General features: G+C 39.5%; 3 protein-coding genes and 1 pseudogene across 3 annotated transcripts; all 4 read left to right on the top strand.

Annotated features, from left to right (window-relative positions):
- The first annotated feature begins 1,150 nt into the window (after positions 1-1,150).
- Positions 1,151-3,195, top strand: LOC129429964 (trace amine-associated receptor 4-like; annotated as a pseudogene).
- Positions 3,196-7,535: 4,340 nt separating this feature from the next.
- Positions 7,536-8,582, top strand: LOC129429991 (trace amine-associated receptor 4-like). The gene has a single exon (XM_055187002.2). The coding sequence runs from the start codon at positions 7,536-7,538 to the stop codon at positions 8,580-8,582; it is 1,047 nt and encodes a 348-aa protein (XP_055042977.2).
- Positions 8,583-17,236: 8,654 nt separating this feature from the next.
- On the top strand, positions 17,237-18,250 carry LOC141350303 (trace amine-associated receptor 3-like). Its single transcript, XM_073855403.1, has one exon. The coding sequence runs from the start codon at positions 17,237-17,239 to the stop codon at positions 18,248-18,250; it is 1,014 nt and encodes a 337-aa protein (XP_073711504.1).
- A 2,161-nt stretch (positions 18,251-20,411) lies between these two features.
- On the top strand, positions 20,412-25,190 carry LOC129429992 (trace amine-associated receptor 2-like). Its single transcript, XM_055187003.1, has 2 exons — positions 20,412-20,479; positions 24,152-25,190. Exons 1-2 carry the CDS (start codon positions 20,412-20,414, stop codon positions 25,188-25,190), a joined length of 1,107 nt encoding a protein of 368 aa, XP_055042978.1.
- Positions 25,191-26,376: the final 1,186 nt, after the last annotated feature.

The raw sequence follows: 26,376 nt of genomic DNA, 5'->3' as shown, positions 1-26,376 counted from the left end.
ATTCATTCATACACCAACTGCGGTGTCAGCCTTGCAAAGCGCCATCCAGCTCGTCGGGAGCAGCTGGGGTTAGGTGTCTTGCTCAAGGACACCTTGACACATGGTCAGTTGGAGCCAGGGATTGAACCACCAACCTTCCGGTTTGTAGACAACCTACATGAACCACTGAGCCACTGCCGCCCCTGAAGGAAGGGAATGGAGATGCCACGTCCCTTCACCACATTTGCTGTTCCACTGCTGATACCGGCCAGGCACTAGATGCTCGGCTTTCTGAGCGAACACAGTAATTTGTTGATTGTTATAATGTTTAAGTTAACTCTCGTACCCTGAAGGAAAGGAAAAGAGACATCACGTTCTGTCGCCACGGCTGGCTTTACCATTGCTGCATCAGCCGGAAACTAGATGCTCGGCTTTCTCAGTGAAAATAGTTGCTTATGCATTGCACCTGCTTCTCATTTGTACTAGTGTGGCAAGGCAACGCCGGCAGATGCAAATAATGCATACCAACATTTATTGGCTCTTTGTATGTTTCTCGAAACAGAGAAGTCTCTCTTGCAAGTTCCCAATATGTCGGTCATGACATGACGTCTCCACTCCCTTCCTTCAGGGAACGAGGGTTACATATATAACAGAGACGATTTTAGTTTTAAAAAATAGACAGGTTTCCCTTTAATCTTTAATTTCCATTAAAAACATCAGCATTAATATAGCAACCTACATTATTAACATTAATCTTATTAACGCACAGCAACAGCGAGCAATACAAATAAAATACTTTCACAAACACATTTTTAAAGGATACAAAATGTTGTCTGTTATTGTTATCAGCAAAGTAGCAAATAATATCTACATCAAATTATCTAATCTCATGAGTCACAATGTTTGTGTATCAGTTAGTTACATACAGTATACAGCTGGGGAGGGGTTTAGACTTGACAAGATCTGTATAAATAAACACATCTAAGCTATATCACGTTCATTTGGGGAGTTAGATTGAATGAGCATGTAGTGTATTTGAATTCATGTTTTTTTTTTTAGATATTTGTCTTAACCATGTTATAATATCTAAAATGATTTTGTTTAAATTTTGGGTTATAATTGTCCACCTGTTAACTATTACAAAGTGCTGTCAGATTTTTGGGCAGAAGCGATGTCTTTCAATGACACTGAGAATATTCTCCAGTGTTATCCTTTACATCCAGACTCTTGTCCTAGAGCTCATCGGCTCACTGTTGTTAAAGTGGCAATGTACGCTTTCATGTTACTCATGATCCTCATGACAGTTTTTGGGAATCTGTTGATTATCATCTCCATCTCTCACTTCAAACAGCTTCAGTCTCCAACTCATCTGATCGTTCAGTCATTGGCTGTGTGTGACTGTCTGCAGGGTTTACTGGTTATGCCCTACACAGTCCCGGCGCCATGGGCGGGCTTTAGGGGGCCGGGCCCGCCCTGTGAGTCACTAGGGCCCGCCCTGGACGAACCTGCGGTCTCCCTTCACCTGTTCACCAGCTCCATGTTTTTATCAATAGGCCACTGTTATTAATTAAAAGTTATTGTTTTGTACATATATAACTCATGAATAAAAATAAAAATGTGTTTGGTCTGATTTAAAAATATATATATTTTAAACGAATTTGATTGGTTTGTCAGTAGTGAGCGCGGAAATGTTTGGTTGTTTGCTAAGCGCGCCACGGCTTAATGTTAAGACACGATGGAGTGCTGCCTGCAGTGAGACTGACACGTTATGGTTCTGCTGTTATCTTTCACTATTTTCGCTGCTGGAACAACAAAAACAGTCAACATTGCGTCCAAAATGTAAGTGGCTTAATATTAATTACTTGTTTAGTGAACTGTCATTAAATCTGTCACATTTTCAACCGTGATATGATGCTGCTTAACTGTATCATGTTATTAAAAAATCCACATTTTTACCGCAGTATGTTTAACCCACTTTGTTAACACACTTTGTGTTTGCTGTGCTTATTTGTTTAACTTTGCGTTTTTACATTATGCACTTTCGGTCGCCATTGATTAAAGGATGCAGAATCATTATCGTGTTTTGGTGATTGTTATTGGCGTTTCTAATCAGACTAGGCTACTTGTTCGGTCGAGTAAGTAAATTCTCTTTCACTTGGCCTTTTAAAAAATCCACTTGTCTCTGATATTAACCGGACAAGCGTTGATGTCGAGCCCTGCGACGTGTTTTATTTGCGTTTAGATTGCTTCAGTAAGCTAGGTCCAATCTTTACGACTTCTCCGTTGTATTGCGTTAATGGAGAGGTATGTTAGTTCTTCCTTGCTTTTTTGTCCACTTAATTCATACTTAATGATATTATGCATTTCAGTGACGTTGCTCTCATCTGTGCCCCCCCCCCTGAAAAATGAAATGCCCGTCCGTCAATTTGTGTCTGGCGCCGGGTCTGGCCCTACAGTATGATGCGATCTGTCGAGGGCTGCTGGTTTTTGGGAGATGTTGTTTGTAAAGTTCATTCGAGCTTGGACTTGACCTTCAGTATCTCTTCTTTAATACACCTTAGTTTAATATCTGTTGATAGATACTGGGCCATCTGTGACCCACTGAGGTACAAAACGAGGATCACAAACAACACTGTGACTGTACTGATCACCCTTACATGGATCTTTTCATTTGTGTACTGCTTTTCTGTTGTGTTTTCAGGGATGAATGCTGTTGGTCTTGAAGCTTTAATATTACAGATGTCTTGTTTTGGTGACTGTGTTCTGTTTTTTAACAAAGAATGGGGACTTACTAGTGTCATTTTGTAATTTATTATTCCAGGAACTATAATGAGCTCTCTGTATATCATCATATTCAACGTTGTGAAAAAACATGCAAAGGTTTTGTCAGAGAAAGTGTCTGTGACCACCACAGGTGTTAACAGTCAAAGCTCTGCACACAGAGAAAGAAAAGCAGCTAAAACTCTGGCTCTTGTTATGGGCGTTTTCTTTCTCTGCTGGCTGCCTTTATCTATTACTGCTGCTATTGATCCTTTCCTTAATTTTGTGACCCCAGCTGATGTTTATGAGGCTTTATTTTGGTTTGCATATTTTAACTCAGTTTGTAATCCTTTGATCTATGGATTTTTCTATCCTCGCTTTCAGAAGGCCTTTAAGACTCTCATATTCACTTATATCTGTGGATTCAATCATTCAGATACTCTGACATTTGAATAAATACAGTTTTTGTAGATAAATAATAACCAGTGACTGAATAAATGTTGTTTCACATGCTATTGTTTATTTTTCTAATTTGATGTTATTGAAACACAGTAAATATTTGAGTCTGAAAAATCCTCTAGGCCTGTACTGATCACAATGGGAACATCATACATATTAGATCAGTCATTATAATAAACAGCAGAGGTCAAACTACACAGTGAGCAAAAAGTGCCAGACGGTTTTAGATCTGAGATGTATATGGCCAATTTTTTTAACTTGTCTTTAAAAGTCATGACCACAGTAGTCTGTATATTTTGGATATGAGACATTTAAACCCAAGTTGATGTTTAATACAAAAGCATTCAGAGGAAATGAGAACTGTTTAATCATACATGAATAAAGTCATGATTCAAATGTTTCTGAATTATGACCTTAGTGAACGTAACTTACTAGAATATATTTTCTTTAAGTATTCACACTATTCAGCTTCATGATCACAACCAAGCCTGTTCACAACAGACCATTCTCACTTTAAGCAAGCAAGACATGCATTTAAGTGGAAAAAATCTGTGGACTTTTTAGGATATGTTGTACAGTATGTGACTTACTACCTGTTGCCAGTTGGCGGGGCTATAACTGTGACCCAAAATAACCACATCCGTGATCAGCCACCTTAAAGGAACACGCCCACATTTTGGGAATTTAGCTTATTCACCGTATCCCCCAGAGTTAGATAAGTCCATACATACCTCTCTCATCTCCGTGCGTGCTGTAACTCTGTCTGACGCAGCCCCCGCTAGCTTAGCTTAGCACAAAGACTGGAAATGCATGGCTCCAGCTAGTATACTGCTCCCAATAAGTGACAAAATAACGCGATCATTTTCCTATTTATGTGTTGTGATTTGTATAGTCAAACCGTGTACAAATAACAAGGTGATATGAGACACAGCGATCTTTTAACAGTATACATACTGAGAACTATATTCTCTGAAGACGAAGCACTGCCGCATGGGCGGAGTGATCTGCTCGCAGCACACGAGAAGCCCCTGGTGAGGAGCAGAGAATTCGGTCAGAGTTGTGCAAATCACTCCGCCCATGCGGCAGTGCTTCGTCTTCAGAGAATATAGTTCTCAGTATGTATACTGTTAAAAGATCGCTGTGTCTCATATCACCTTGTTATTTGTACACGGTTTGACTATACAAATCACAACACATAAATAGGAAAATGATCGCGTTATTTTGTCACTTATTGGGAGCAGTATACTAGCTGGAGCCATGCATTTCCAGTCTTTGTGCTAAGCTAAGCTAGCGGGGGCTGCGTCAGACAGAGTTACAGCACGCACGGAGATGAGAGAGGTATGTATGGACTTATCTAACTCTGGGGGATACGGTGAATAAGCTAAATTCCCAAAATGTGGGCGTGTTCCTTTAACCCGACATACAGTTTAAGTTTGACCCAAATCACTTAATGGTTATGAGACACCAGGGTTTTTCCTAATCAAAATTAGGTGGTGCTATCCTGATGTGCACATACTGTATATGTGTGTACCGTGGCTTAACATTTTACATGCAACATATTTAGAGTGTTTAATAATTAAATGATTAAAGAAAATGACAAATATTAACTTTTTTATTTTATAAAACATTACATTTATTAAAACAACATTGCCCCTAAGCAGCAGTGTTCATTTACAAATATAGCCAATATATCACAGCTGATATACTGCTTTTAGGTGAAAACTTCATAAATTGCAATTCTTGTTATAAAGTTTAGTACGCACCTCACTGTGCTGATAGTGAAACAGCGTAAAGCCAAAACAGCACTTACTAGTGACAATCCACTGAGTGCGAGGATGTTCGTGTTTTTGTAAAGACACATACAGAGAAACCTGTCAAGAGCCGGAGGCTGCTAGAGATTTAGATGTGGCATCCGCTTCCAAAATCTAGGCAGGAAAAATCCTGGACACTTAATGTTTTCCTTTTCCCCATGACAACAGTGTTTGGGATATCAAAAGTCCATTCGCAATTTAGCAATATTTTTCAATGTTTTGGCATAATGTTGTCCAAGTTTGATGACGATCACATAAATTCTATAGGTAGAGTATTTAAAAGATCGCCCATGCACTTTTCACAAAATCCAAAATGGTCGATTTACAGTTGGAAAGAGCTTCTGAATGTCAGGGCAAAAGTTGTTCAGGTCAATAAAAACAATGGCCATCATTAATGAAACCAGCGTACGACAGAAACTAACTTGGATTTATCAATGGACGAGCAGTGGCTACGATCAAATCTCACGCCAAGTTTCACCTCGTGTATGCAAGTTTTGAGTTGGCATTTAAGATGTTTGTTTTTATCATAAAAACTATAGCAATTACTATAGTTAGTCCTTTAAAGCTTTAACAACTTTCAACAGCCATCCAAGCCGTACAAGATCAATTTCTCTTCAGTGATCTGGCTCCAAACTGCATGTCCCCGACATCTTTTTGTATTGCTTTTCAAGCTACTTCATTTGAACTTGAAAAGTTAAAGTTCAGTATCCATGGAGACTTTCTTTGCGTGTCTGGGTTACGTTTCTTCATGTCATGAACTCTAGGGGCGAGGCTACATTTTTATTGCCGTTATATTTAAATTACAATAGTTTTCATCCACCACATTTATCAATGGACGGTTATTTGTACAATGAGATTGGTGGTATAGAAATGTTTCATGAATCACACGTGAACCCTGTCGTAAGATGATATTTGCACACGGGTCGGCGCTTGTTTCTACGTTAGATTAATAAATGAGGGCCAATATATGTACTGTGTAAACTTTCGTACATTTGCATACATGTATGAACAAAATATGCACAGTTTGTTTTACAAGGCTACAGGTGAAGCAGCTGTTTACGCCTTCGTACGGCTCATAATCGGTCCTTATTATTGCCCAAAATACTCAAAAATAATCTTTACATTTCAATTCTTAAATTTTTCACAGTTAAACACGTGTGTGCTACTGCGAATCCACTTGTGTGATAAGCAAATGTGCGTTGACGTCTCGTTTATAGGCACATATTAATAACACGCATATTAAATAACAAAAACAATATTGCATCATTGACTTTAGACCAGGTTTTAGTTGGTCAATGACATTGTTATTTTGATGCTACAAAAATAGACTATGCGCCTGAAAACACCTCATTTTCAGACCAGAATGCCATTGACCAACTAAAACCTTGTCTAAAGTCAATGACGCAATATTGGTTTTGTTATTTAATGAGTGCTTTAGTAATATGTGCCTATAAATGGGACGACAACGTGCATTTGCTTATCAAACACATGGATGCGCAGTAGCTCTGCCCAAAATTGGGCGCAAATGCATTTGCTATGCATTTGCTATTTAAACAACGTGGCGCTAAATGTGTAAATGATATTTGCGCCAAGTTTAAACTAGCAAAAGACGCTTCACTCATTCCGCCCACCTCTAGCATATTTAATATTCAAAAGCGATTTTCTGTGCTTTTCACTGCTTCTATTAATGTAAAGCTGCTTTGATACAATTACCAAATTGTGAAAAGCGCTATATAAATAAAATTGAATTGAATTGAAATGTATAGGCCACCGACCTATATAAATGATCAGTGGTATAGACACATATATATTTATTTTACAGCACTTTTAAGAATGTCTTGAATTCTAACAATTTCACTTTATTTTTCTTGTCAAATATTTTAGGGGTTTCAATGCACTTTATATTTTATTTTGATAATTTTTTTATATTTATTATTTTTATACTTTATTTGATAATATATTTTACACAGAGAGTAAGGATATTCCATTCTACTTAATACATTAAGAATTCGTTTAATTAATGCACAAAAAGAATTGAGAAGCACCCACTATGGTTGTGTATCAGTTCGTTACGTACACTGTAAAAAATGTCTGTAGAAATTACAGTATTAATGGGTATTACTGGCAACTAGCTGCCAGTAACTTACTGTAGATTTTACATTTATGTTATTTACTGGCAACATTTTGTTCAAAGTTAAATGAACATGAAACATTTTTTGACTTTATCTTCTACAGTAAGTTACTGGCAACCAGCTGCAAAATTACAGCAAATTTTTTAGAGTGTATACAGCTGGGGAGGGGTTGAGACCTGACCTAAACTGTATAAATAAACACATCTGAGCTATATCACGTTCATTTGGGGAGTTAGATTGAATAGGCATGTACTGTATTCATGTTAATGTTTCTTTAGATATTTGTCTTAACCATGTTGTAATATCTAAAATTATTTTGTATAAACTTTGGGTTATAATTGTCCACCTGTTAATTATTACAAAGGAAGTCCTGTCAGATTTTCAGGCAGACGTGATGTCTTCCAATGAGACTGAGAATATTCTCCTTTGTTTTCCTTTACATCCAGACTCTTGTCCGAGAGCTCATCGTCCCACTGTGGTTAAAGTGACAATGTATGCTTTTGTTTCACTTATGATCCTCATGACAGTTTTTGGGAATCTGCTGATCATCATCTCCATCTCTCACTTCAAACAGCTTCAGTCTCCAACTCATCTGATCGTTCAGTCATTGGCTGTGTGTGACTGTCTGCTGGGTTCACTGGTGATGCCCTACAGTATGGTGCGATCTGTTGAGGGCTGCTGGTTTTTGGGAGACGTTATTTGTAAAGTTCATTCTAGTTTGGACATGACCTTCGGTATCTCATCTTTAATACATCTTAGTTTAATATCTATTGATAGATACTTGGCCATCTGTGACCCTCTAAAGTACAAAATGAGGGTCACAAACAACACTGTGACTGTATTTATCACCTTTTCATGGATCTTTTCATTTGTGTACAGCTTTTCTGTTGTTTTTTCAGGGGTGAATGCTGTTGGTCTTGAAGCTTTTATATTACAGGTGTCTTGTTTTGGTGGCTGTGTTGTGTTTTTTAACAAAGAATGGGGACTAATTTGTGTAATCTTGGCAATTATTATTCCAGGAACTATAATGAGCTCTCTGTATATCATCATATTCACTGTTGTGAAAAAACATACAAAGGTTTTGTCAGTGAAAGTGTCTGTGACCACCACAGGTGTTAACAGTCAAAGCTCTGCACACAGAGAAAGAAAAGCAGCTAAAACTCTGGCTCTTGTTATGGGCGTTTTCTTTCTCTGCTGGCTGCCTTATGCTATTGCCACTGCTGTTGACCCTTTTCTTAATTTTGTGACCCCAGCTGATGTTTTTGAAGCTTTAGGTTGTTTTGCATATTTAAACTCAACTTGTAATCCTTTGATCTATGGATTTTTCTATCCTTGCTTTCAGAAGGCATTTAAGACTCTCATATCCACTTATATCTGTGGATTCAATCATTCAGATACTCTGATTATCAGACATCATATTCATTCAAATGTCAATGACTGAACAGATATATTGAGGGTTGTACTGATGATTTGAGGTAATAAATTCCTTACAATAAAGTTAACTAATAATCATTTTGGCCTGTATTGGTCTCAATAAGAACATCATACATATTAAACCACTTATTATAATGAACAGCAGAGGTTAAACATGTTTTAATGTGTTGTGTAAGTTTCCACTGTCTGAATAATTACTGTATTATAGTCAACCACTCAAAAGGATATATGTCACTGGTTGACATAAATAATATTCACTAGTTTATACTGTCTGCACACCATCACAAGATACTTTCTCTTATCTCTAACTGTCACGACCGGTTCTACACCGGGAAGTGAAAACAAAAGGATGAACCCAAACGCAGAGGAAATGTATGAAAATATAACTATGAATTTATTTACAGAACATAAAAGAAACACCCACGATGGGGTAAAACAAGGAATAACAAACCATGTGATGAAACACAAATAAACACGGGAATATATGAACAGGTCACAGAATACATGAACACTGAACAACGACAACGCACGCACACCACACAGAGAACACAAGGGCATTATATAGACAGCACATCAATGGGGAACAGGTGAACATAATTAATCACTTAAGACACGAGTACATAAGGGAGTAGGGTAAAAGTGACAAGACACTGGGAACACGTGTCACACATACATGATGTGAAAACACACGTGTTCCCACATAAACACAATGCTGCCATAATCTTGCCAACATCCGACCTGGACTATAACCAAAGTCAGGCAAGACCATGACAGCCACAAAACACTGGGAACACGTGTCACACATACATGATGTGAAGCACACGTGTTCCCACGTACACACAATGCTGCCATGATCTTGCCCTCTAACATAGACCTGAACCTATACTAAGGTCTGGCAAGATCACGACAGCAACAAGACACCGGGAACATGTGGAAGCCACACACACAATGTGATTCCACATGCCCCCACACAGAACATGATACTGCCACGGTCCTGTCAGATGCACTCAGACCTACATCTAGCACAGATGTCTGACAAGACCATGACAGTACCCCCCTCTTTAAAGACGGATACAAGACGTCACAAACAAAAACAAAAAAAACATTAAACACGAGGAACGAAAGACTGCACAACAGAAGACAACCACGACAACATTACCACAAACAACAAAGGTAAACAAACATATGTGACAAACGGATTAGGGTGATTCAACAAAAACAATATATGATGAAGGGGTGGTGGGGCAAAAACAGGGGGAACAAACTGTCCATGGTGAACATGAGTCCTAAAGTCCCGCGGCTGAAAAGCCGACTGGTGACGTGTCCCCGGCTGCGCCGGGGGGTGACGGGTCTCCGGCTGCGCCGGCGGGTACCGGGTACCGGGTCCCCGGCTGCGCCGGCGGGTGACGTCTCTCCGGCTGCACCGGCTGGTGACGTGTCTCCGGCTGCACCGGCTGATGACGTGTCTCCGACTGCACCGGCGGATAACGTGTCTCCGGCTGCATCGGTGGATGACGTGTCTCTGGGTGTGCCGGCGGGATACGAGTCTCCGGCTGCGCCGGTTGGTGACGAGTCTCCAGCTGCACCGGCGAGTGACGAGTCTCCGGCTGCGCCGGCGGGTGACGTGTCTCCGACTGCGCCGGCGAGTGACGTGTCTCCGACTGTGCCGGCTGCGAGACTTTCCTTGTTCTCCTCCTCCTTCGTCCAGACACCGGGAGCTCTGAAAGGCCACTGGTCACTGGGTTAGTCTCTAGCGTCGGGGAGACGGAATTCGACCTCCCCATCCTGATGACGCCGGTCATAATCCCCCTCACGCTGGACTGAGTCTGGCGGGGTCCAGCAAGCCCAGTTGGTTGCCGCCTGGCATTCACCTCGGGTCCGCATACGAGTGGGTCATAAAACTCGTAACCCGACTCGTATGCGGGACGGGATCCTCTTCACCGTATCGCCAGGCGGCTGCCAGCAAACATCCTCGCTGGGTTCAGTTTTGGTGCGTGCGTTCTGTCACGACCGGTTCTACACCGGGAAGTGAAAACAAAAGGATGAACCCAAACGCAGAGGAAATGTATGAAAATATAACTATGAATTTATTTACAGAACATAAAAGAAACACCCACGATGGGGTAAAACAAGGAATAACAAACCATGTGATGAAACACAAATAAACACGGGAATATATGAACAGGTCACAGAATACATGAACACTGAACAACGACAACGCACGCACACCACACAGAGAACACAAGGGCATTATATAGACAGCACATCAATGGGGAACAGGTGAACATAATTAATCACTTAAGACACGAGTACATAAGGGAGAAGGGTAAAAGTGACAAGACACTGGGAACACGTGTTACACATACATGATGTGAAAACACACGTATTCCCACATAAACACAATGCTGCCATAATCTTGCCAACATCCGACCTGGACTATAACCAAAGTCAGGCAAGACCATGACAGCCACAAAACACTGGGAACACGTGTCACACAAACATGATGTGAAGCACACGTGTTCCCACGTACACACAATGCTGCCATAATCTTGCCCTCTAACACAGACCTGAACCTATACTAAGGTCTGGCAAGATCACGACAGCAACAAGACACCGGGAACATGTGGAAGCCACACACACAATGTGATTCCACATGCCCCCACACAGAACATGATACTGCCACGGTCCTGCCAGATGCACTCAGACCTACATCTAGCACAGATGTCTGACAAGACCGTGACACTAACTGGCTGATTTTCTGACCCATAATGATCCAATCCACATGCTTATTCATTACATGTCTAACTTACTTAACTCACTACTCACTTAAACAACATTTTTTTAAGATATTTAAGTATTTCTATTAGTAACTTTTAAATGGTTAATATGGTAGAATAAGGCCAAACGATAGCTTATATATAATTTCAGTCTGAAATATCAGGTGTTTTCATCATAATACCCAGACTATGGTTTTGTGGTCTGACAACTGCACCACAGTAAGGCACTGTAAAACCAGTTCACACAGTCCAAAAAAGTCAAATTTCATTAAAAGTAATTTCAAGGTTATTTAAGACATTTTACAGCATTTAGTGTTTAACACTATATGATCATCAATGCTTGGACAAACAGGGTTGATCTGATGCAAGATGTGACAGCAAATCTGTGACACCTTGATAAGTGACTGTCAACAATGAGAAGTGAGGACCTTTGCAAGGTAAATGCTGTTAAAAGTGAGAAATTATAATAAGACTCCTGGGTGCTGCTGTGTGTTTGTGTGATAAACAAAGACATTACATCATAACTAAGCATAACTAAGTGTGTGTGTATGTGTGATAAACACAGACATTGCATCATACTGTACAGTAACTAAACTTTGTTTGAGTGTTTGAATGAGTGTCATTTATAAACATATTAAACACAAATCACACTGTGGTCAAGTATAAAGTTTTAATTTACAATTAAAAACTGCATATGACATTTATTTGTGAAGAATCTCCATAAGTCTGTAGGGTTCAGTCATTTGATTTGGAGAGAGGTTCAATTGAAAAAAGTCTTATTTAACCTCTTGAAAAGCCCCCCCACTCTGGCCCAAACCACGAAAGACCTACTTTCACTAAAAGGGCTGTTTTTACTAAACCATTTATCATAACTGTGGTATCATTAGAAAGAAGACACTTTGAGCTTCCAGGTTTCAAAATTATTTTAAGATATTAAAAAGGTAGATAGGTTGAAGTACATTGTAATAACATTTTTTTTTGCGTAACATGTTTCTAATACTAAAAGTCTTAATGATAAATATGTGTGTGGAACCTAGAAATGCAATGATGCCAAAGCCACAAGTCTAAAGAAGTTATATTTCACATTTGAAGTCAATAGGCCCAAAAATGAGGTTCTTGCAAGAGTTTTGTACGACTAGTGCCTTTTCTGAGTGCCAGTCAGCCCCAAAATAAAAGTCTTTTGTTTACATGCATACACATTCGTTCTTTTAATTGTTTATCCTTATATAAGCGTATTAAATGCCGTTTCCACACCAGGAAATAAAACGTCACACAAAGGTCGTTGGATTTGTTATCTAATTGGCTTTACGTTCTGTCTATCAATATTTTCCATGAAGTCATTGGAGGAACGAGCGAGTCAGATGACGTCACGATATTTGACAGCGCTGTTTGGATATTATGTATTATGCACCTGCCAACTTTTAGAAACAAGTTTGATCGCTGGTTTTGAACGCGAGTGTAATCTCATATACAAGTGTTACGATGTAAATAGTCCTCAGATTGTATATTATAATCTATTACAAGACATGTATGTGAAATCTGATGCGCATGCGATTCGTGAATTAATGCGTAAATTTAAGTAGGGAAAGTTTAGCATTTGCACATGTTTCAAAGGCTTGCAAATGTTAACATTCAAGTGATTTTTAACAATTCAACCGCAAAAAGGCACTAAAATGAGCAGCTTGCTGTACGCACAGATGCACATGCGGTTGAATGTGTCCAGTCCAGCTCCAGTCAGACGTGATCATCCCTATGCCCTTCAAAGATCAAAACTCTTGATTTTTTTAAACTTTAGAGAGAGTTGCGCTAATGTGTCTCAAACTGTTGTCCATTAAAAAACATTTGGTGAATAGAGCACTGAAAAACAGCGTAACGTTTTTATGTGGAGCGACTGTTTATGCTGCCCCGTTTGGAATGCGCCCTCCGTCTGTGTGTGCGCATGCGTTTAAGTGCACTCAGTAGTGCATATACGGTTCCAAAAGCAAGCAAACTTAAAATCTTTCTGTTATTGACAGGGCACACACAAACAAAACGATCTCCACAGTATTCTTTTTCTAAAAAACAACAACATTTGTTTATGTCTTAAATGTATGTATAGATTACAGTCAGAAACCAGTCTGTGCTTATTTGGTCTTAAAGAGACAGTAACCTCAATTAACATACTTAAGTCTGTGTCATTAATGTTTATTTATTCATTTATTTATTAATTCATTTAGCTGATGCTTTTATCCAAAGTGACTTACTATTGCTATATATCAGAGGTTGCACACCTCTGGAGCAACTAGGGGTTAAGTGTCTTGCTGTAATGTGTTCCGAACCATGAGTTTTGGGATCCGTCACACCCCTAGTAAAGTTAATACACAGACATAGCCATAAATGCAATGCTACTAATAATTGACATAATTGCTTTTGGTAATTTCGGTTTTCGGCCTTGGTTTCCTTTTTTTCGGTTTTGGCCAAGAATGTTCATTTCGGTGCCTCCCTAGTTGTGCTTTCAAATCTCAAGCGCTTTTGTTAGAAATGTCATCATTTTCCAGCAGATTAATCTCTGAGTAAACATTTGTAAATACTACATTCCATATTCTCATAAGCGAAGGGCATTTATCTCCAACCCCTTTGGCCGTACTAAGAGTCTCCTGGGGCAGAAGAAAAGCGGCAACCTTACATGCTCGGCGGAGGAGATGAATCTCATTATCACATTTAGTGATGCTGCAAGGGAGCAAGACCTTGGTCCCTGCGAGAAGCTAATCAAACCTCCAGAACCTGCGGCTCAGTCCAACATCTCCGAGCTCACCTTGAAAGAGGTGAAAGAGGATGTAATTGCAGCAAGATCAAGTTTCGCTCCTGATCCCAGCGGAGTACCTTATAAGGTTTATAAGCAGTGCCCAAGGTTACTAGTTCAACTCTGGGTACATAGATACCTCAGTGCAGAAGGGGGGAGTACCAGGAGTACCTGGATGCATAGAGCACACAGGAGTGGTAAGCCAGTTGTTCATGGAGGCAAAGGAGAACAGGGGAGACCTTGCAGTACTCTAGCTGGATCTTATTCGCCACAAGTTGGTCAAAGACATCCTAACAAGACATCATGTGCCCGAGATGATTCGCAGCCTCATAATGGACTACTGCAGTTGTTTCGAATTGAGTTTCATCAGGAGCATTAACATCTGACTGGCAACGGCTAGAGAAGGGTATTATTACCGGCTGTACAATCTCGGTGTCACTCTTCACTCTGGCCATGAACATGATGGTTTAATCAGAAGAGGTGGAATATAGAGGCCCCATGTCTAGATCTGGTACTTGGCAGCCACCCATAAGAGTCTTCATGGATGACCTTACTGTAACAGCAGCCTCAGTCCTGGGTGCAGGTGGCTTATTCAGGGGCTCAAAAATATCATCCAATAGGAAAGGATGAGTTTTAAGCCAGACACGTCCAGGTCACTGGTACTAAAGAAGTGATTGAACGGTTCCGCTTTACCCTGAAGGAGACTCAAATTCCATGAGGGACACAACTTGAAGTGAAGTATAAAACCTGGATGTACCAGCACGGAATCCTGCCGAGGCTTCTTTGGCCCATTTTTGAATACAAGGTTCCCATGATGATGATAGAAGCAATGGAGAGAGAGGCCTCTGCAGTTTTCCTAAGCCGTGATATGACAGAGCAAGAGGGAGAGAGAAGCGTCTGTTGGTCCAGGACGAGGTACAGGCAGAAAAAAGCAAAAGACGTACTAAAAGCAAAAGCCCCTTAAGGGAGCTTAAGCTTAGCATAAAACCGTGCAACGCTGCCATACAAAGAAGAAGACCAGAGGTTGTTTTTAAATGAACAGATTAAAATGCAATTTTAAATTCTGGCAAGAAACTGTAAAATGTAAACTGTAACTTACTGTCACACGCATAACAGATGTTACTGATCATTACTGACTGACTGAGGAGCTTCACACTAGCCAAGCTGACTGTTAAATGTTTTCTAATGGTAGAATACCGAAGGTTGCTAAAGTATCTCTGCTGAAAGTGCGCCACTGTCAGCTGGCTACCTCTGGGCGCACCGCTCATATCCTTCGGGTCTCCGATGTTCCATTTGGCACTACCACTTCCTCCAATGCCTTGACAGCCAGACGTGGAAGAGGCTCTGGTGCCGGCTTTTCATTGTTGATTTCTTGAAAGCCTGTGCTAGGCCTGGAGTCCATATGTAATGACACTCAGGATACCATGTGTTTACCTTTGCAGAGCTTCTTTGCTGTCTCTGTGTGGTGTACTCTGGTGTACTCTCTTAAAGCCACCCCAGAGACTTTGATATACAGTAAAACCCCTAGCGGTTATTCCATATTGTTAACTCCACTGAAAGATCTCCTAGGTGGGCATAGTTTCCACAGTGTTTCCCTTACCACTGGAATGGGTAGGCTTCCCGTTGTTATTTAAGTATCACTGGTTGGGTTAGGCAGGAACAACAGTAACCAGCTTTCTTTGTGTCAGACCTTGTCCTGGCTACTCTATAGCAAGAAGCTAGGAGCCTTACACAGGGCACTGGAAGGGGCAGCTATCATGGCGTTTTGGTTGGGGTTCCCAATTAATCAATGTGACGTCATACTGTACCACTGCTAAGGCAGCCGGGTCTCTATGCTCGGCTCCTCAGCTAAATACTGCAGCGCACTGTCATTTTTTATTCTCTCCCGGTGGGGTGTGCCGGCAAATGCAAATAATGCATGTCAATGTTTATTGTGTCTTTCTAGTTACACTCAGCAGATTGGTCTCTCTAGTGAGTTCCCAATTTGTCGGTTACAGTATGTATTTCATAATATGTAAATTACCACAAGATTATTTTCAACCACACTGCCAGACAAAAATTCAAAATATGTACCACATCTAGAGGTCTTCACAGGTCCACCTAAATCCTTCACAAAAATGCAATTATCTCAGCATTTTGCTAAAAATTTAGTATTTTTGAAGAAACCTACCCATATCTGATTTGTGATTAAAAGAGAACAAAAGAAGATAGAATGAATTTTTTTAATGAAAGAAGAGGGTCTGTTCTTTCATTTGATATATTGTATGTTTATATATTTAAAGAAGAACATTCGCTGGAAGGCATTAAACATTTTTAACTTAAAAATGCTGCCGCTGGCACCTTTTAAAAAATGCTTGTGGGGAAAGAGTTAAATGCACATTTTTGCTGTTACCTTGGTGTTGTTATCAGATAACAAAGAAAAATAAATATATGACTGGTGAGTGTGGAGTTGTAGACGGCAGAAATGTCAGTTCCGTTCAGGTCATGTCAGGTTTTAAAAAAATTGCCACTGGTTTGGTTCGGACTTGGTCTAATTTTCTTGGGTTTGTCGTTCCGGATAAAAAGCAATTCGGGTCGTTTCGGTTCGGGTACATTTTTTTGGACTTGAGAAGACCTCTAACCACAGCTGTCACTGGGGCAAAAGTACACCTTTGTACTAAAGAGTTCATATTACCTTAAAAATAAGTATTGTACCATTGTACATATCTGTATCTCTAATGATTTGGACATTTTAAAAGGGTACTCACTCAGTGACAGTTGAGGTACGTATTTTGACATTTTTTTAACAGTGTGCACTCCATTGACCTTTTAGACAAAGTTAATTTTTTTCTAATCTCATGAGTCACAATGTTTGTGTACCACTTAGTTACGTATACAACTGGGGAGGTTGAGACCTGAACTGTATATATGAACATTCATATGAACATATGAACGTTCATTTAGGAAGTTAGATTGAATAGACATGTACTGTATTTATGTTCATGTTTCTTTAGATATTTGCATTCAACATGTTGTAATTTCTAGAATGATTTTGTTTAAATTTTGTGTTATAATTGAATACCTGTTTGAAATTACACTACAAAAGAAGTCCTCTCAGACGCGATGTCTTTCAATGAGACTTTTCTCCTGTGTTATCCTTTACATCCAAACTCTTGTCCTAGAGCTCATCGTCTCACTGTTGTTAAAGTGGCAATGTACGCTTTCATTACACTCATGATCCTTATGACAGTTTTTGGGAATCTGCTGATCATCATTTCCATCTCTCACTTCAAACAGCTTCAGTCTCCAACTCATCTGATCGTTCAGTCATTGGCTGTGTGTGACTGTCTGCTGGGTTTACTGGTGATGCCCTACAGTATGGTGCGATCTGTCGATGGCTGCTGGTTTTTGGGAGATGTTATTTGTAAAGTTCATTGTAGCTTGGACTCAACTCTCTGTATTTGTTCTTTAATACATCTTAGTTTAATATCTATTGATAGATACTGGGCCATCTGTGACCCTCTGAGATACAAAATGAGGGTCACAAACAACACTGTGACTGTATTAATCACCTTAACATGGATCTTTTCATTTGTGTACAGCTTTAGCATTGTGTTTTCAGGGGTGAATGCTGTTGGTCTTGAAGCTTATATATTACAGATGTCTTGTTTTGGTGGTTGTGCTGTGTTTATTAACAAAGAATGGGGACTGACTTGTGTAATCTTGTTATTTATTATTCCAGGAACTATAATGAGCTCTCTGTATATCATCATATTCAATGTTGTGAGAAAACACGCAAAGGTTTTGTCAGAGAAAGTGTCTGTGACCACCACAGGTGTTAACAATCAAAGCTCTGCACACAGAGAAAGAAAAGCAGCTAAAACTCTGGCTCTTGTTATGGGCGTTTTCTTTATTTGCTGGTTGCCATTATCTATTGCCATTGCAATTGATTCTTTCCTTAATTTTGTGACCCCAGCTGATGTTTTTGAGGCTTTAGGTTGGTTTGCATATTTTAACTCAACTTTTAATCCTTTAATCTATGGATTTTTTTATCCTCGCTTTCAGAAGGCCTTTAAGACTCTCATATCCACTTATATCTGTGGATTCAATCATTCAGATACTCTGACATTTGAATGAATAAAGTTTCTGTAGATAAATAATGTGACTGAATAAATGTTGTGAAGCTGGTAGCGTAGATTTCAGATATATTTAATTCCTTTACCATTGTTTATAATAATGTTTATTATTCTCTTAATGTAGTTTCACATGCTATATTTTATGGATGATTAAATCTTTTGCTTATTTGACGTTATTGATGACATACAGTAAAATTTTGATTCCTAAAAGTAAAATTCCTAAAAAAACCTCCATGTCTGTAATGATCTCAATGGGAACATCATACATATCATGTCAGTCATTATAATAAACAGCAGAAGTTAAACAACACAAACAGACAGTTTAAATTCTGACAAATAAATGGCAAATGTTTTTAACTCAATAGGCTGTACGTTTTGTGATGTGAGACATTTAAACCCAAGATGATGTTTAATACAAAAGTATTCAGAGGAAATGACAACTGTTTAATCATACATGATTCAAATAATAAATGTTTCTCAATTATAACCGTATAGTGAAGGTAACTTACTGGAAGAAAGTTTTTCAAGATATTTTCTTCAAATATTTCTATTAAAACCAGATGAGAGTTAAGCTGTGATTTTATGATCCTATAGTCTGGTGATTGAACCATGGTTAAAGCACTGTGACATGAGTTTACAAGGAACAGTCAAATTTGCATTTCAAGTGACTAAAGATATTGTCAAGAGACATTGAAACCTTCCAATGCCGAGTAAGATGAGGAGAAGTAAATAAGGATTGATCCTGCAATAGACCTTTATGACGAGTCCAAGATCGAGGGCGTGGCTACCTTGGCGGTGGAGCTACGGACATTTGAAAATGTGTGAATAAGGCTTGGACTTGGGTTTTTTTGTGTTAGAAAACAAGTGAAATATGCCAAAGTTTAGTGCTCTCTTTCTAGGCCGAGCAAGGTTGGAGACACTTGACCTTGGGTTCGTAGGGAAGCCCCGGTACAGTACTTTCCAACAATTCCAAGGTTGAGGGCATGGCCCTCATGGCGGAGCGAAGCTACGGGAATTCAAATTTGGAGTAAAGACCTAAATTCAGTGCCTGAGATTAAAAATCTTGTACGTGCACGAAAGTGACCTTGACACGATCTGGGCATTGTCCGTGTTGCGGAAATGTGGTCGAAATCTCTGAGGCTTTATAGGAAAAAAATGACACGGACCCATTATTCGTACAATGCTAAACTATTTACGGGCACGTGTCAGGCCTCTATCTCGGCACAGGAACGAGCTAGGCGTTTGGGACCTGCGCACCAGGGGCGTAGCCGGTAATGGGCCAGGGCGGCACTGGCCCGCCCACATAACTCCTTGGCCCGCCAAGGCAAGTTTAATCAAAATACATTTTTTGTTTATTTTTATTATTCAAATGTGCCTTTTGTTTTTTTGAAAAATAACTCTGTGACTCTTTGGACTATAATGAGATCATTTCTGTTTTCAACATTAAACCCAGGCGTTTGCGTCTTGTTTTGTAGAATGAAAACAACAAAGGTAAGCCTGTTGTTTAACTCATTTCCTTAATTTTTGCTCGGGAAGTGATTTAACTAAAAAGTGGTGTGTTGTTTATAGATGTATGCCTTATAGGTTAAGTTACATTGTTTAATTTAAACGAGTTGCTATTTTTTGGCACAAAAGCTTAATTTCCACCAGATGATTGCACTGTATATGGTTGATTTAATATAAATTAGGCAGTGTGTTGTTATTTATTTCAAACCGTGCTCTGCTGAGAGTTTTCATTATTTCAATTTCCTGTTACTTTTAGCCTACTTTATTTCAGGTGAACTGTTTTTGCACTAATGACTAGCCTAAATAAGACTGCCTGGCCTGGTTTGTCCAGCCTTTATTGAGCTATGTGTTGGTTGAACATGTTTAGACAGTGTTTTATTATTGCCTTCGACGAAAATTGCAAAGGAAAGATGTCACTGTTTTTGCAGATTGTCTATTCTTTTTTCTACTCTAAGGTTTAATTATTATTTAAGTCATTTTATTCTAGGATAAACTATTGGCCCACTCACTTTTGCCCCGGCCCGCCCAAAATACATTTTCTGCCTACGCCCCTGCTGCGCACCCATCTTAATCTCGGCACGCTCTACGCGCAGTTCGAATTTGGTGATGATCGGGTGAGGTCAAAAGTTTGGTCCAAGTCCTGTCCGTTTTTAAGTATGGGTTCCGAAATTTTGTCACCAGGGACCAAGTTTCAGAAGACGCTGATTCACCTGGTTAAATTTTGGTGAGAAGTGTTTTTGAGTTTGAAAATGGGTGAAAAAGAGTCTAGTTTAGGGCTCTATTTTTCGGCCCAGTATAGTCGTAGAGACTTGTATGTGGGTTCGTTGGAAAGCTCCGGACCAGACCTTTCCAACAAGCCTATGATCAAGTGGCCTTCTCTGTGGCAGGGCTACTGGCATTTGAATATAAAATCTATTTTTTATATCTCCAGAAGGGGAGGTCCTAGAGAATTAGAAGTGGGGGCGTTTTGATGGGGCCGGAGAGAGCTTTCGAAAGACACCAGCCCGAGTCTCTCGAGTGTACTTTTTTCCTCTGGACTCTCTGTAATTTCAGACGCATCGCCGCGTCTGGGTCATCACCCCGATCGCAACAAGATAACTTTTGAGACAGGGAGACAAAGTTTGAAAATAACGAGCAAATGTACGAAAAACCGGTTTGTGTACTTTTGGTGGGGAGGGGGGTCGGTAAGGCCCCCCATGCAATAATGGGCAAATGTATGAATAATGGCTTCGTGTCATTTGCGGGGGTCGGTAAGGCCCCCCATGAGGCAATTGGCAAATGTACGAATAACGGCTCTGTGTCATTTGGGGCGTGTAAGGAAGGCCCCCATGCAATTAATGGGCAATGGGACACCTCCATATGGCACCGAATTGAAAAAAAATGGAACTTCTGACTTTACAGCTTATTGTGATGAAAAAAGTGATCGTAACACGTGCCTTACAAAAAACACTACTGGTATGCATCTTGAGACAAAACAATGACACTGATATATTGTAAGAGATGTCAGTGCCAGGTGTTTTCAGTTAAGAAAGCTCAAAAAAACTATTTCGGTCTTGGACTACACTTAAGCCTTGTTTGGGAAACTGCCCCTATATGTTTAACAGTCTGTGTAACATCATCATTAAAGGAACAGTATGTAAGAAATTTATATCAATTAATCATAAAATGGCCCTGATATGTCACCAGACATTATGAAATAATTTTCATTTCAAATACTTATATCACTGACAATAGTGGTCCAGCCAGGATATTGTCATTTAAAAAGTGGAGTTGCAGCCTGATGTTTATGTTTGTCATGTTATGTAATTGCCACCAGTTGTGTGATTGCTGTACCAATTTTAGCCACAAGTTTTGTTATTGCAGTACCAGTTTTGGCCACAATCCTACATACTGTTCTTTTAATATATTAACCCACATTATTAACATTAATCCTATTAACATGATGCAAGAGGGAGCAAGAACTGTTTTGAAGGATATCATTTATCGGCTGTTATCTTTTTCGTGAAAATCACATATATTATCTCAATCTTTTGCCCTCCCACATGACCTAAACATTTTTCCATGCATGTCTTAATATGTATTAGCGATGCAACAATACAGTTAGTCAATGGTTCAATACAATTTTCGGTTCTTATCTGCGGTTTTCGGTTCGGTTTTGATGGTTTGGCCTAAATTATTCTATGCTTAGGTAACAGGAACAGTGAGAAGTTTAGTTTTAATTGCAATTCTCTTTATATTATGTAAATGCAAAAATCATCTTACACATTTCTAGTGTATTGATAAAATAATATAAGATATATAATTAAATAAAGATATATAAAAATTATATCCTATTCAAACCGGGGAACACGTGAATTCTTACATTTTGAAAATAAACACATGTAAACATAAATTGCCATTTTACATACCTGTACTTAGTAAATAAAACTTTACATTGTAAATGAAGGCTATACAATACTGCACTACTGTTAAAGGCGGAGTCCATGATGTTTGAAAGCCAATGTTGATATTTGAAATCACCTAAACAAACACGCCCCTACCCCAATAGAATCTGGACCTTCTGTTGATAGACCCGCCCCAAACATACGCAACCTGGCAAGGATGTCGATTAGTAGACACGCTCCTTACTGCTGATTGGCTATAAGTGTGTTTTGGTAGTCGGCCCGTCTCCTTTTCCAAAGCGTTTTTCGAGCATCGTGGACTCCGCCTTTAAGTCCAACATCATTCTATGCAGTGTAGAAACCAAAAATGCGTTCCTCATCAAGATTACTGGTGGGATTTACCTCATCATGCGAATTCTCTTCTTTGAACTTTTTCAACTTGCGCGGAAGACCTGTTTGAGATAAATGACGCACGTTTGCGGCAATAACAAACCAGACATTTGTGTCATTCGCATTGCCCCACGCGAATTTGCATCTTTACATTGATGTTTTATGTAATCTACTTGTGCAAATAATTAATCCACACATCAGATTTAAGACAGTTGTGCTGCCTCTTTTTGTTGTCAGCCAGTTCATGATTACCATGTTGTGTGTGTGCGAATTAAATCTGACACCTGCATTGCAAGTAGCAATAAACGCTAATGGTGCGTTTACACCAACCACGGTAGAGGCGTGAAGCGCGAGTGATTTCAATGTTATGTCAATGTGCAGACGCGTTGACGCGCGTCAGGAGGTCCTGCGGCGCGGAAGAGGCGTTCGGCGCGGAGCGTAAGACGCGTTTCCGCCTCATTCGCGCGTGAAGCTTGCGCCTAAGGCGCGAATTGAGCGTTGTGCGCGGTACGCGCGAATGATGCTTTTGTGCATTTTGCGGTTCACGCGAATTTGCGGCTGACGCCCGAGTTGAAAAATTTGAACTTTGGCGGAATTTCGCGCCACGTTAACCAATCAGGAGCCTGCCTGCTGCTGTGGTGGCAGCCCTGCCCGGAGTCACTCACTCAAGCAGTCACTCGAAGCTATATGACACAGGTTGTTATTTCTGTAGATGAGAGACAGGAATAAAAAGGACCTCGCTTGGAAGAGTGTCAGTAAGGACTTTGGGCAACCTGGTAAGTTGTAATACACACTTCACTTTTGAGTTATGTGACGTTTATCGACCCGCCGTTTAATTTCCCCCTATTGTAAGGTTACCCAATACAAACTGGTAACTCTCTTGATAAATGCACAAGTAACATCAGTCATCTTGCAAACAGACACTCGCACAGCAGTTGCCCCTCCCACAAGAAGCAGATTTTGCTTCGGACGCGCGTCAAATGCTTGCTTTTTCCGCACGTCTACTCCGCTCTACACGCGCGAATGCATTCAAAGTGTTCAAGCGGCAAACTAGGCGTGGTAGACGCGATTTTGACACCCAAAACGCGTTTGGTGTAAACTCAGCATAACAGCTAGCGCATATGGTTACTGGATATCAACTCACTGTAAGGCGTTCAAGTTATATCCCAATGCGCAGATCATGAGGGTGCACACACAGTAACCAAAGTGCAGGGAATATAAAACGGACAGATTTGGATGAATAAACCGAACAACTGCAATTCACATGCGCGTATTGGACCATGTGGACCGAACCAAACATCCCTAGTAAATATCCACCTTATTATCTATAACCCCTCCATTGACCTTTAATCCAGAATACACAGTAGTTTTTTATTGTAATCTCATCAAGTCATTGGAGTCACAATGTTTGTGTATCAGTTAGTTACGTATACAGCTGGGGAGGTTGAGACCTGACCTGATCTGTATATAAGAACACATCTGAGCTATATCACGTTCATTTAGGAAGTTAGATTGAATAAGCATGTACTGTATTTATGTTCATGTTTCTTTAGATATTTCCCTTAACCATGTTGTAATTTTGTTTAAACTTTGTGTTATAATTGACTGTCTGTTTATAATTACAGTACAAAGGAAGTCCTCTCAGACACGATGTCTTTCAATAAGACTGAGAATATTTTCCTTTGTTATCCTTTACATCCAGTCTCTTGTCCTAGAGCTCAACGTCTTACTGTTGTTAAAGTGGCAATGTACGCTTTCATGTTACTCATGATCCTCATGACAGTTTTTGGGAATCTGCTGATCATCATCTCCATCTCTCACTTCAAACAGCTTCAGTCTCCAACTCATCTGATCGTTCAGTCATTGGCTGTGTGTGACTGTCTGCTGGGTTTACTGGTGATGCCCTACAGTATGGTGCGATCTGTCGAGGGCTGCTGGTTTTTGGGAGATGTTACTTGTAAAGTTCATTCTAGCTTGGACATAATGTTCAGTATCTCTTCTTTAATACATCTTAGTTTAATATCTATTGATAGATACTGGGCCATTTGTGACCCTCTGAAGTACAAAATGAGGATCACAAACAACACTGTGACTGTATTAATCACCCTTACATGGATCTTTTCATTTGTGTACAGCTTTAGCATTGCGTTTTCAGGGGTGTTTGCTGTTGGTCTTGAAGCTTTAATATTACAGATGTCTTGTTTTGGTGGCTGTGTTGTGTTTTTTAACAAAGAATGGGGACTAATTAGTTTTATCTTGGCATTTATTATTCCAGGAACTATAATGAGCTCTCTGTATATCATCATATTCAATGTTGTGAAAAAACACGCAAAGGTTTTGTCAGAGAAAGTGTCTGTGACCACCACAGGTGTTAACAGTCAAAGCTCTGCACACAGAGAAAGAAAAGCAGCTAAAACTCTGGCTCTTGTTATGGGCGTTTTCTTTCTCTGCTGGCTGCCTTATTCTATTGCCATTGCTGTTGATCCTTTCATTAATTTTGTGACCCCAGCTGATGTTTTTGAGGCTTTATATTGGTTTGCATATTTTAACTCAACTTGTAATCCTTTGATCTATGGATTTTTCTATCCTCGCTTTCAGAAGGCCTTTAAGACTCTCATATACACTTATATCTGTGGAATGAATACAGTTTCTGTATATAAATAATATCCAGTGACTAAAACATGTGAAGCTGGTAGTGTTGATTTTAGAGATGTTTAATTCCTTCATCATTCTTTATAATAAAGTATATCATTTTCAATTTAGTTTCACATGCTTAAATCTTTCCATACATATTAGATCATTTATTAAAATAAACAACACATTGATCAAAAAGTGTCAGACAGTTTTAGATCTGAGATGTATTTGGTTAATGTTTTTAACTTGTCTTTTAACATACTGACCTCAATAGTCATTTAGTCATGATTTAAATAATATATGTTTCTGAATTATAACATTAGTGAAGGTTATTAGATACTGTCTATTATAAAGGGTCTCTGTAAATCCATTTAAGATCGAGAGAGGTTGAAAGGAAAGAATGGCTTCATTATCTAACAGCAACTATAGGCGCTTTTCCATTCCATACAACCCCAGGGTTTGGTTTGGGTCGAGTTAGCTTGCTTCTGGGGGCTTACTTGGTGCAGTACGTAGTACCCGATACTTTTTGTAGTACCACCTCAGTTGGGGTTTCAACGGGACGTGAAAACACTGTAGGCAAGGCAGGATTATTTGTATAGCACATTTCATACACAGAGGTCATTCAAAGTGCTTTACATAGAAATTAGAAAACAATATATTAGAGAGAGAAAAAAATGTAATAAGAGACGATAAAATCATAATAAAAACAAAGATCTACATATTTACATATGTAAAATGCACACTTGCGGACCATTTTAAACAATAAACTGAACAAAGCCATTAATTCATATCATTCCACATACAATAACCTCTGAACGGTCCTCTTTCCTCACACTGGAGCGGTAGTTTTGAATACGTCATGCGCGACATTTCAAGGTATTTACTTAATACGTAAAGTCACATTGGTGTGAGATACACATATCCATTAAACTCTTGTGAATAAAAAAAAGGGAACAACTTCTGACTTTAAACCCCAAAAAGTGCATACATCCTCCAAATGGCTCAAAGGGGTTTATACACTTAAAGCTCCAAGAAGTATTGCTTCAAAAAGTCCAGTTTTAAACACCAGGTGTTTTCAACTTTGAAGATGAGCATTTGGTTGTCAATTTCCGGCCTGCCAAAGATACAGTTATGTTAAATAGTCCAAAATTTTCCCAGCCCTGCGTTAAAAACAACCCAGCATTTTTTAGAATGATGGTTCTTTCAGCAACCATGA

Source organism: Misgurnus anguillicaudatus, chromosome 18 (genome assembly GCF_027580225.2).
Source record: "Misgurnus anguillicaudatus chromosome 18, ASM2758022v2, whole genome shotgun sequence".
In the NCBI taxonomy this organism is placed as follows: Eukaryota; Metazoa; Chordata; class Actinopteri; order Cypriniformes; family Cobitidae; genus Misgurnus; species Misgurnus anguillicaudatus.
The sequence above is the reverse complement of the archived record's forward strand: the minus strand, read 5'-3'. Positions and strand labels throughout refer to the sequence as shown.